General features: G+C 52.6%; 3 protein-coding genes across 3 annotated transcripts; 1 reads left to right on the forward strand and 2 right to left on the reverse strand.

Moving 5' to 3' along the window:
• On the reverse strand, window positions 1-3099 carry SLC25A11 (solute carrier family 25 (mitochondrial carrier; oxoglutarate carrier), member 11). The gene is made up of 8 exons (XM_005882561.2): window positions 2849-3099; window positions 2139-2291; window positions 1848-2054; window positions 1582-1672; window positions 1413-1503; window positions 1227-1326; window positions 1095-1146; window positions 1-960 (listed from the first exon to the last, which is right to left on the reverse strand). The coding sequence occupies exons 1-8, from the start codon at window positions 2941-2943 to the stop codon at window positions 805-807; spliced, it is 945 nt and encodes a 314-aa protein (XP_005882623.1). The 5' UTR covers window positions 2944-3099; the 3' UTR covers window positions 1-804.
• Window positions 3100-3200: 101 nt separating this feature from the next.
• RNF167 (ring finger protein 167) lies at window positions 3201-8652 on the forward strand. Its single transcript, XM_014530242.1, has 10 exons — window positions 3201-3389; window positions 3525-4024; window positions 4108-4188; window positions 5873-5998; window positions 6106-6193; window positions 6548-6638; window positions 6833-6938; window positions 7084-7177; window positions 8003-8083; window positions 8159-8652. The coding sequence occupies exons 2-10, from the start codon at window positions 3941-3943 to the stop codon at window positions 8464-8466; spliced, it is 1059 nt and encodes a 352-aa protein (XP_014385728.1). The 5' UTR covers window positions 3201-3389; window positions 3525-3940; the 3' UTR covers window positions 8467-8652.
• Window positions 8653-9066: 414 nt separating this feature from the next.
• PFN1 (profilin 1) lies at window positions 9067-11615 on the reverse strand. The gene is made up of 3 exons (XM_005882590.2): window positions 11506-11615; window positions 10014-10206; window positions 9067-9402 (listed from the first exon to the last, which is right to left on the reverse strand). The coding sequence occupies exons 1-3, from the start codon at window positions 11602-11604 to the stop codon at window positions 9305-9307; spliced, it is 390 nt and encodes a 129-aa protein (XP_005882652.2). The 5' UTR covers window positions 11605-11615; the 3' UTR covers window positions 9067-9304.
• Between the last annotated feature and the right edge of the window lie 6 nt (window positions 11616-11621).

The following is an 11621-nucleotide window of genomic DNA, read 5'->3' on the forward strand; positions in this document are numbered from 1 at the left end:
TTCTCTTCTCATACTCTTTATTCCCTCCCTCTTTAGGCCACAGAAGCAGTCACCAGACCCGAGGCTTTCCCGGGGATTACATGAGCTGACTTGTGCTGACTTGTGCATCTGTCACATTCTTGGCCGAGTGGCTGGGAAGCAAGACACAGTGCTTGGGTTTTGGTTCTCCTCACCCAGTCAGCTGCCACAGTGAGACTGATTTACATCGCACTTTCATAAAACCAGCAGGTGCTTTTTCTTTCATCGTTTTTCTTAAAAATTCCAGTTGATGTTCTCCAGGGGCATCACTTCTTTGTCCAGTCTCCCCCCTCCTCCAGCCCTCACAACTCTTCAAATTTGGGGGTAGTGTTATCAATCCAATTACAATGTCCTCAGGGAAGTGGAGGAAATCCAATTTATTGATTATGTCCTCTCACTGCAGACCCTCCGACCATCCTGACAGCTCCCTCGCTCTCTAGTCCCTCAGCTCTGCCTTGGTTTCGCTACTGAGAAGGGGGATCTTCTGCTGTCCTAGGTGACGTGAAACTCACACCCAGAGGAGGCTGGACATTCTCAGGGAGTTTCTCAGCTTCCCCCAAGGCACAGCCAGGGACAGAGAGGTCATGAAGATCAGGACAAGCAGGGTGAGCTGGAGCAGGGGGAGGGCAGACCAAACTCCTTTACCGCAGAGGAAGGAACCACACTGTGGAGGGAAAATAAATAGAGGGGCCCAGGGCAGCAGTCCAGCCCCCCAGGGGCACACTGACTGTAGGAGCAGCAGGCGAGTGGGAGCCCAGCACACTGGCTCCAGGCCCCTCGCCTGCCTCAGCCACTGAGGAAAAGACGCTTGTAGGCCTTGTTCATCTGCTCCAAGAAGATGAAGGTGAGGACGGTGTGGGGGCCCAAGCGGGCATAGTACGGTGTAAATCCCTTCCACAGGCTGAAGAAGCCCTCGTAGCGAACGACCTTTGCCAGCACATCCTAGACAGGCAGGTGGGCAGGACACTGGGGCTAGGACCTGGCCTCTGGGGCCCTGGCCCTCATACCCAGCGACCCTCACTGTTTTCCCAGGACATCCAATCCTCCAGCCCAAGCCCCCAGCCCTGTTTCCTCACCAGGCCGTTTTTGTATTCCGGCTTCCCGTCAATCATTCGCATGTTCTGGATCCTGAAGGAGAGGAGGTAGGGGCATGAGAGACCTAACGGGGGCCCTCCCTTCCTTCTCCAGGCCCAGGTCTGCAGACTCACCGGGTCTTGACAATGTCCACGGGCATGGAGGCAGCAGTAGTGACCAGGCCACTGATCATGCTGGCACAGAAGTGGCACAAGATGTTGTCAGAGAAGTAACCTGGGGGAGGTGGAGCAGGGAGTGGCAGTCAGCTAGAGCCCGGCTCAGGCCAGGCTGGGAGCTAAGGGCCCAGCTCTAGGTCTCACCTGAGTCCAGTAAGAACTGCTTGGATTGGGAGTAAGAGGCGAGCTGGGCAGCATTGACGACGACCGCCCGAGCCATGGTAGGGATGCAGCCCTGGGTGGGGAGTGGAAGAGGATTCAGAAATGCCTGGGACCTGACCCCACCCCTCAGGTCTCCAGCCCCTTCACTCACCCTCCATAGTGTGGGGACCCCCTCCTCCCGAGCGATTCGAACCAGGGCATTAAACACATTTTTGTAGCCACGGCGTTGGTCAGGTGGAAGCCTGGTGGGAAGGCAGGGAGAGGCCAAGCTCAGGACAGACCATCCTGTCCCACAGGAACAAAAAAAGGGTGTCCAGAACAGGTGAATGCTCTGCTTTAGATCGAAGATAAGAAGTTAGTCCTTAATTCTAGATTCCAAGGAATGGAGCTGGAGGCGGGCTCAGACCTGGAACTCACCGGCCATCGGCGGTCATGCGAATAAGAGCCACCTCAGCTGGTGTTCCCACAAAGGCACCAGTTGCACCTGCAGTCATGCCAATCAGGGCCTTCAGCAGAAAGCCGGGAGGTGTACCATCAGCCCCAGTCAGGCGTTCAAACAGCACAGTATAGATGCCAAGGCGAGTGGTGGTGTAAGTGGCCTGGCGCAGTAGGCCAGCTGACAGCCTGGGGAGTGAAGGGGTCAGTCTATTAGGCCAAGGTCTGGAGCTGCCAACCCGCACCCTAATCCCCATCCTGTGGCCTCAATACCCGGTGTAAATGCCCCGCAGCCCTTCTGCCTTAAGGATACTGGTAAGGGCATGGAAGCTGGTTTTGTACTCTCGCGTTTTGGCTCCTTCCCCGCTCAGCTGCATCCGATTCTTCACCAGGTCCAGGGGTTGTACAAAAACGGTAGCTCCCATCCTGGGGGAAGACAGGGGTAGAGTCAAAGTGTCCCAGATCTACCAGTGCCTACTGGTGCCTGGCAACAAGTCACAAGGGGCAGGGCCTGCCATTCGATTGACTAAATGTTCAGGAGGTCGTTGGACATGAGTATAAGTCTATGCGTGTATCAGGAGCAATGGGTCTAACAGTCCAATGATCCAGCATGCAATGAAAAGTGCTCCATGCAACTCCAAGGGGGTCAAGCAGTGACTTGGGACTGCATGCATGGGTATTCAGGACCGGCAAGAGCCATGCAATGACCTGGAACTCCATAAACCTGGCAGAGCCAAGCAATGGGTTGAGAAATTCAGGTGGCCGCCCAGCGGGAGCCGTGCAAGGACCCCGCATGCAGCCTAGTAAGGGCCCTGCAATGGGTAAAAATATCCTGGTATCCCATCAAGAACCTCGAAGAACACTGAGGACGGCGCTGACCCCGTGCCGGCTCAGTACACTGCAACAGACCCCAAGATGAACTGGGCCCGGTTACTTGCACCCGTCCCTTCCTCCTCTTTACCATCCCTAGGGCCTGCGCTTACCCAGCCAGGCCCCCAAACAGGAACTTGACCGACTTAGGGGACGTACGGGGTTTCCCGTCCATCCCGCCGGCCCCGGGACTCGCCGTCGCCGCCATCGCTACTCGATAGCCCTGGACACCCGGTCCCGTGCACGCGCGGCCCCGCTCGCGCCCAAGGTGACACCACGCGCAACAGGGGCGAGGGCGCGCGCGCACAGGCCGGCGGCTCGGGGTCCAGAACCACGGGGATGATGGCGCAGGCGCGCAGCGCAAAGGTGGCCGGGAGTAAGGCGGAGCTTAAGGAGGAGCCCAAAGATGTACTGCGAAGGGGTGTGGCTGATTTCGGAAGTCAGAGCATAGGCGCAATTTTTACCAAGTTGGAATCGCGGGAAAATAGAGAGGGTGTTGAAGATCTCGCGAGATCGGGTAAACTAGGCTAGCCAGAGTTAGGCGGTATCTCGCGATAGATACAGCAAGTTTCAGCAGGTGGGAGGGAACTGTGATGAGGTCTCTCGCGAGACCTGAAGGTACCGCGACAGCGGCAGCGGCCACAGGGAAGAGAGGTTTGTAAACTGGTCAGCTCCAGGATTCGGGCTGTAAAAGGGGAACGACTAGGTCGTCTTCTGGAACTTCAGTGCTTCCTTCATCTCCACAGGCACTCCCTCCACCTCTAACCTTTCTTTTAACCGGCCTTTTAGGACCGGAAGTCCTTCATCTTGAGCGTCCAATGCTGGAAGCGGCCTGACTTTCTTTACCGGAAACCCTTTTCCAGGACCTAGGAAGACGGCCCACCTGGCCGGAAGTCCCACCTCTTTGAGCGCCCCCACCCTCCCAGAAGTTTTTCTGTCACCGGTGTTTACCTCCCTCTCCTTTCCCCGTTTTATCCTCATACTAGGGAAGGCTACATTTAGTGTCTCCCTCCTAGGTCCACTAAACGGTTTGGATATTTCATTCCCCGAGCCGGGGTTCCTTCCCCGTATCTCCATGTAGCTGGGAAGTGGAACCTGGGGGTGGTTGGACCCCTGGGATCCTGGAGGGGCGGAGAGGGCGCAGAACTCCGCTTCTGCTCCTGCTACCAGGGCGCCGGGGCCTCAGCCTCTCCCTTCCCGCTGCCATGCACTCTGCGGCCTTCTCGCTTCCTGTAGTTGTGGCCACTGTGCTGTGGGGAGCGGCCCCCATCCGGGGTCTCATTCGAGCGGTGAGTCAAAGGGGTAGTTGGGGGAAGGGCGCTTGAGGGAGAGATTGCAGGCTGAAGGGGAACATGCAATCTTTTGTCCGCAGACCTCGGACCACAATACCAGCATGGACTTTGCAGACCTCCCAGCTCTCTTTGGTTCTGCCTTGAGCCAGGAGGGACTTCAGGTAATTTTCTTTTCTCTTTTCTGTTTCCTTAAACCTCCCATCCAGGATAGGGATTGAGGAGCCATACATACCCTTGGATGAAGCTAGAGGTAGGAAGAGTTGAGTGAGAAAGTGCATTAGCACATCTAGCGTGGAATCCAGAATCTAGAGGGAGAAGACCAAGCCTACCCTAAGAAATCTGAACCCTGTGAGGGAGACTGAAAGTGGATCAAGATAAAAGGCAGGGAGAAGTGGTGTTTACAGTAGAATCTCTGGGGTCAGTTATTGGTTTATATGATCATGGACAAGTTGATCTCTCTGAGCCTCAGTTTTACTTTACCATGTGATAATAATAGATGTTATCTCACAGGGCTATTGTGAGGATTAAATTAGATAAAGAAATTTTGTAGTACTTAATCACAAAGATGCCCACACAGCAAAAATTGGGCCATAGATATCAGTGTAATTGTTTGTAAGATGGGTAATTGGAAAATTAAAGAGAGGTGTTAAAAAACAAAATTCTAGCCTGGCAGGTGTGGCTCAGTGGTTAAGCCTTGACCCATGCAGAGAGATCACAGGTTCCATTCCAAGTCAGAGCACATGCCGGTTGTGGGCTCCATCCCCCGGTCAAGGCTGTGCAGGAGGCAGCCAATCAATGATGTTTCTCATTAATATTTCTGTCTCTCCCTCTCCCTTCCTCTCTCTCTAAAATCAATAAAAACACATTCTAAAAAACACACAGAATTCTACCGAGTAAATTTTAAAGACCTTCCTGGCTTTATCCAATGATTTATGAATTGGGCAATAACCCATGTAGCAAATAGAAAGTAACTCCAAAGAATTGTACATATTGAAAGACTTTTAAGGCAGAAGGGAGCAGGACAAGGGAGTTACATTAGCAAAGAGCTGGTTGTTTTTGGCAAGGTCACCTTTCGGTAATGGCAGGGGGTCTATCAGGCAGATTACTTCACTAGTGCTGACCAGGTAATTCCAGAATGGCTTATGATTCCATTCCTGGGAGTGGCTGAAACTGTAATTAAGTTCGGTATTAAGTCTCAGTTTGGTGACATGGGGCTTAGCACAAGTGACTCCATTTTTTAAATTGATGTTAGAGAGGAAGGGAGAGAAACATCAATCACTGCCCTCCCATACACACCAGGGATTGAGCCTGAAACCTAGTATGTGCCCTGACTGGGAATGGAACCTGTGACCTTTTTTGTGTATGGGATGACACTCCAACCAACAGGTCAGGGCCCTGTTGCCTCTTTTTTATTTATATTTTGTGTGTGTTGCCGCTTCTTTTTAACAGAGAGGAGTATGTTCTGTATGAGTATGTACTGGAGAGGGGAGTGTGAAATGGAACTTGAGAGAAAGTGACATGGATAAGTGGAGAGTTGATGTACAATCAGTGGGAAACTGGAATGCAGAATTTGAATTAGAGAATTGGAGTATGGGGTATAGGTTAGCTCATCTGGGACATGGAGAGGGATAAAGGGATGGTCTGGTAAAAGGATGTTGTTTGATATATTTTCATATTCAAGAAGCTGAGAAGAGGTAGATTTCTGACTTAGGTGGAATGCTCAGACCCCAGGAATGAGAAGGAAGTAGATAGAGAACATGTATGTGGGGGCCAGTGTGCTTGGTGGGCCCTATGGAGAGCAGAACCTAGGGAGGTGAAATCCAACTGTTTACTTCTCTTCTCCAGGGCTTTCTTGTGGAGGCTCACCCAGCCAATGCCTGCAGCCCCATTGCCCCACCACCCCCAGCCCCGGTCAACGGGTCAGTCTTTATTGCACTGCTTCGAAGATTCGACTGCAACTTTGACCTCAAGGTTGCTGAATATGGAGTGGGAGCTGGGAATCTGAGGGTAAAAAAATGCACCAGGAATGAAGGGAGATAAGACCCATAATGGCTCCTTATCCTGTCTTGTCTCCATAGGTCCTGAATGCTCAGAAAGCTGGGTATGGTGCAGCCGTGGTACACAATGTGAATTCCAATGAACTTCTGAACATGGTGTGGAATAGTGGTAAGGTTGGACCTGAAGGGCTGGGTTTTCAGTAGAGCTCAGACTTAAGAGATGGTGGATGGGCTAGAGCAGTGGTCAGCAAACTGCAGCTCGCAAGCTACACACGGCTCTTTGGCCCCTTGAGTGTGGCTCTTCCACAAAATACCGACTTCTGTGCATGGGCCACGAAGTTTCAATCACACTGTATGTGCGCACCCACACGTATTTTGTGCGGGCCGACCACTGGGCTAGAGAATTAGGGGAAAGAAGTCAATCTTTGGGTGGGATGGCACAAAAGAACCAAATGCTAGGATTACCAAAGCATTTGAGTAGAGGGTTGAGTCCTCAGTGTAATGAATGCCCTGATCCCTGCAGAGGAAATCCAGCAACAGATCTGGATCCCGTCTGTGTTTATTGGGGAGAGGAGCTCCGAGTACCTGCGTGCCCTCTTTGTCTACGAGAAGGGGTAGGATGTGTCCCTCTTTCCCACTCTTTCTTTAGCACTTTCATGCCAATCTGGAGCCCAAGCCTCAGGCCCTTCTGTCTCTTGACTTTCCACCCCTTTTCCATCCATGGGCCTTATCCAGAGTCCGTTACTTTTTCTCTTCCTTTGTCACTTTGCTTTTCCTGCCCCTCTGATACTGATCTTCCTTTTCCCAGGGCTCGGGTGCTTCTGGTCCCGGACAGTACTTTCCCATTGGGTTATTACCTCATCCCTTTCACAGGGATTGTGGGACTGCTGGTTTTGGCCATGGGAGCAGTGATGGTGAGTAGCTCAGGGAGCATGATGGGGAGAGCTGGGGCCTTTAAAACCAGACTGGCTCTGGGGTTTAGTAATGGGGATGCTTTGTACTGGATTGTCCAGTTTTGTTCCCTAAGGCTGATCTGATCCATCCACTTCCTTTCCCCAGATAGTTCGTTGTATCCAGCACCGGAAACGGCTCCAGCGGAACCGACTGACGAAAGAGCAACTTAAACAGATTCCGACACATGACTATCAGAAGGGTGAGGGGGATAGGGGAGCAGAAGGCCTTCCCCATAGTGTGTGGTTCTGAAGGAGTTTGAGCCCAGGAGATAAGGGACAAAGAAAGATGGCAGGGAGATGTCAGCCTGAGATGCCACCTTTCCTCTTTTAGAGAGGGAGATGGATAGAGATAGAAACATCGGTTTGAGAAACATAGATTGGCTGCCTCCTGCACCCCCCTACTGGGGATCAAACCCACAACCTGGGCATGTGTCCTGAACAGAAATCCAACCAGTGACCTCTTGGTTCATGGGTTGACAACTCACCTGAGCCACACCAGCCAGGCACCTTTCCTCTTTTTACCCACACATATAATGAAGACAGGATAGGAACAGAGCAGATGAGAAGTAAAGATGACTAATGGAGTAGTTGGGGGGAAAAGATGAGGACCAACCTTGATTATAAGAGAGAACATAAATGAAGGAGTGGGCAGGATTTACTCTGAGAACAGGTGAGGAGGGGCTAGGTCTTTCGGCCCAGGAGTCTCCATGCCCAAATAAGGCAATAGTAGAAGCCCTACCCTCATCTCCACCCCTCCCACTGCGGTTATCTCCACCCACACCCCTCCCCAGATAAAACCCACTTCCCTTCTTACCTCTGCTTTTCTTTGTCCCTTCTAAACCTCAGTTCCTTGTGTTCTACCTTGGCTTTATCCTGCAAGTCCCAGTCTTAGCTATTCCACTGGCTTTGTAGAACCAGGGAAAATAACTTGCAAGGGTTAGCTACCTACAGGCTTCCCAGAGTGAGTGCTTAGGGGCCCTGGTCCAAAGTGCCTGAATAAAAGGACTCCTTTTTTCCGCCCCCAGGAGACCAGTACGATGTCTGTGCCATCTGCCTGGATGAGTATGTGGATGGTGACAAGCTGAGGGTACTCCCCTGTGCACATGGTGAGGCCCTCAGTTTCAGTGCCCATGTCCCACTCTACCAGCAGGCATGTTGTTTCACTTCATTCCTCTCGGCAGCCTATCACAGCCGCTGTGTGGACCCCTGGCTCACTCAGACCCGGAAGACCTGCCCCATTTGCAAGCAGCCTGTCCATCGAGGTCCTGGGGATGAGGAGCAGGAGGAAGAAACTCAGGGACAAGATGGTGATGAGGAAGGGGAACCAAGGGACCATCCTGCCTCAGAGCGGACCCCACTTCTGGGCTCTAGCCCTACAACGCCCACCTCTTTTGGCTCCCTAGCCCCAGCCCCACTTGTTTTTCCTGAGTCTTCAATAGATCCCGTACCCTCTCCTCCCTTACCCTCCTCAGCTGCCATCCTAGTCTAATAACCCTTGTCACCCCCACCCTGATTACCTATTTTGCACAGCCTTTCTCTAGCCTTCTATGTTGAAGAATAGGGGATATTTCTACCCTGGGTTTCTCCCTTACCCAATCCCATCCTTTTGAAGGGGTTGGTACAAAGGGACTGGGTCTTCAATTACTGGGTTAATAAAATTGTTTTTGTTGACTAAGGAAGGGGAAGATCATTCTCACACAAATGAACCTCTTACCCACTTGGGAAATTGCCCCCTTTTTTGGTATAAAGGGGCAAGGGAGTTCTGGAAGAGACTAACCTAATCATGGGGATAGCCCCAGCATTTTCTGAGTCAGAGAGAGGGAGCCCCACCCACAGGATGACTCAACTGTCCCTGCCTTGCCCGCAGGCTGGGACCCATTCTATGGTCTGGATGGCTCTATTCCATTATTCACTAATTCAACTAGCACCTGCACCTAGGGCTAGAAACAGGCGGCCAGATAGGCCTGAGGCAGGTGCTCAGTCCCAGACTCTGTAGTGCTTCAACCCTTCCTGCTCCCAACCCCAAACAAGGATAAAGGAGGCATGTCCTAATGACTGCCCTCCACTCAGGCTAAAACCACACAGCACCTTGTTAGAATCTTTTTTATTCAGAAAAAAACAAACAAAAATTTTTTTCCAACCACACACGGGAGGGGTATGGGTAGGGGGAGGTGTCTTCCGCCCAGCCCTGGCCCCCAGCCCATGTGGTTTTGGCAGCAATAAGGGGTATAGGGTAATGGCCCAAAAAATAAAAATGGTATATGTGTGTGTTTGGGAAGGAGAGTGCCAAAGCAGTGGGGAGTGGTAGGGGGAAGGGAAAGACGAGGTCAGTACTGGGAACGCCGCAGGTGGTTGGCCATTTCATAACATTTCTTGTTGATCACACCACCGTGGATACCTTCTTTGCCCATCAGCAGGACTAGCGCTGGAGGAAAGAGAGAGGAGGCTAGGACCCAGGTGTCACAATGCTACCCCCTGCCAGCTGTTGAGCAGCTGTCCAGCCCTGGGGGCTGTAACCCAACCTCATCTCCCAAACCCCACCCCTCCACACACACACAGGCAGGCTAGGCTGTCAGTCACCCTGAAACAATAGGGCTTTTCAAAAAAGAAGAAAAAAAAGGCGGGGTGGGGGGGAGGTCCAAGCTAAAAGACTGGAAGCAGAACACTAAAATTTAGGGGTCAAAGGCTTATAGACCTGACTCCTGTTCAGGCTAGAAATGGATATGGATGAGCCTGCCAACTCCAAATTTTAACAAAACAGTCTGCCTCCTCCCAAAAAGGAGTTTCTCATCTGAAAAGGCTCAAGTAGGAAAAAACTGAAGAGGTAATATAGTCAATTTCTTTATATTTTAAGATGAGGAACTAAGAACTGGAGGGACTATCCAATATCCTAAATACCCAGCAGGCTGGGAGAAGGCTGCTCTGATTCCTTCATACTGGGGAACCACACAGAAGAACCCAAAAGATTCATAGAAGGATGTACATTAGGGATATTGGAGCTACAGATTACAGAAAGATAAGACTCAGAAAACTCACTCTTGGCAGTCATGGCGACAGTGACGTTGAAGGTGGGGGCTCCCCCAGTGCTCTTGGTACGAAGATCCATGCTAAACTCCCCTTCCTGCAGCAGCGTGTCCCGGATCACAGAACATTTCTGGCCCCCGATTGTCAGCCCATTCACGCACAGACTTGCCCGGTCTTTGCCAACCAGGACACCAACTTCAGCTGGCTGGAAGGGGAACCAAGCACTCAAGTTAGTACACCAAGGTTCCCACCTTCTCCAAGGGCATACCTACTTCTCAGGAGAGGAAATGTGTGTGTGTTAAGTGCTTTGTACTCATCTATGAAAGCTGAGAAGCTCTTAGGACTTTCTGGAAGTTAGTGCACAAAAAGATCAGGATCCTCAAACCCAGAGAATGGTAACATGAAGAGATGGCATATTCCTCTGGAGACTTAGCAAACCCAGGAAATAAAGGGCCAAAAGCCAGTGAGGAAAGTGGAGTGGAATGGAGTGGGGAGCCTTTTGGATGCTCAGAACCCTCCTTCAGGAAAAGCAGAAGCTAATAGGGGAAGAGAGGGGGCGGGCAAAGCCGGAGAAGCAACTTTGTCCTTATTTGGTCAAAGGTTCTGAAGGAGTTGTTAGGGGCCCGGACGCCTGGGTCTCCAAGTAACCTAGAGTTTAGGTCCAGGTACCTATGCCCCAAGATGAGGAAGCAGATCCCTGGGGGCTTTCCGGGGAAGTTGGAAAACTTCTAAAAGGGAACCTGGGATGGACCCAGCACGCCAGCTCTCGGGTATAGATACCCCAAGGAACCTTTCCACCCCTCCCCCTTACACCCCAAATCCCCACATCCGGTCCCCTCCCGCCCGGAAATCCCCTCCCCCCCAATTTGAACTTCCGCTCCCCCTCCCCACTTCCGGGCAGTGTGGACCCGGGAGGCAGTGATGGGGACAGCAGGGGTCATTCCTTATACTACCCTAGAACTTCTCACAAAGTTCCCCTGCTGCAGGCCCCGCAGGATGGCGGGAAGGGAGGGCGAGGGGACTTCCGGATTTGGTCTCACAGGAATGCTGAAGTCCACCACGCAGACTTGGGGAGGGGAGTTGGGGACATGAGGCGGCCCAGTCTTTTCCAACCAAGTTGGGAGGGGCAGGGAGCCCACAGAGGACCAGCATGGAACCCCGACCACGCTCCCTCCCGCATAAGGGGGAACAATGGTGGAGGGGGCATGAGTTGGCGGCCGGAAGTGGAGCTCGGGGGTCCAAGGGTCCCACAGTCCCTTCTCAATCACAATCCCCGGTTGGAACTGCAGCGCGTGCCCGCCCCGCCCTGAACGAGGCGGAAGTGCGTAGCACTTAGGGGGCTGCCGAGGGACCCTCACGTGCAGCCGCCATTCGCGCCGCTTCCAGGGCAAGGACCGGGTCTCGGCCTTTCGCAGCCCTTCCCAGACCGCACCCGCCGCCACACAAGTCCCTCCCTCAGAGTCCAAGCTCGGCCAGTACCCGGACCGTGGAGGCCTCGCAGTACCGTGATGTTGGCGAAGGCTTTCCCGGGAACAGCGGCCCAGATGGAGGGCGTGTCCTTATAGCCCACGATGGCCGCGTCCTGACAGGTCCCGTCCGCCATGAGGTTGTTGATGTAGG

This window comes from Myotis brandtii, unplaced genomic scaffold, assembly GCF_000412655.1.
Source record: "Myotis brandtii unplaced genomic scaffold, ASM41265v1 scaffold728, whole genome shotgun sequence".
Taxonomy (NCBI): Eukaryota; Metazoa; Chordata; class Mammalia; order Chiroptera; family Vespertilionidae; genus Myotis; species Myotis brandtii.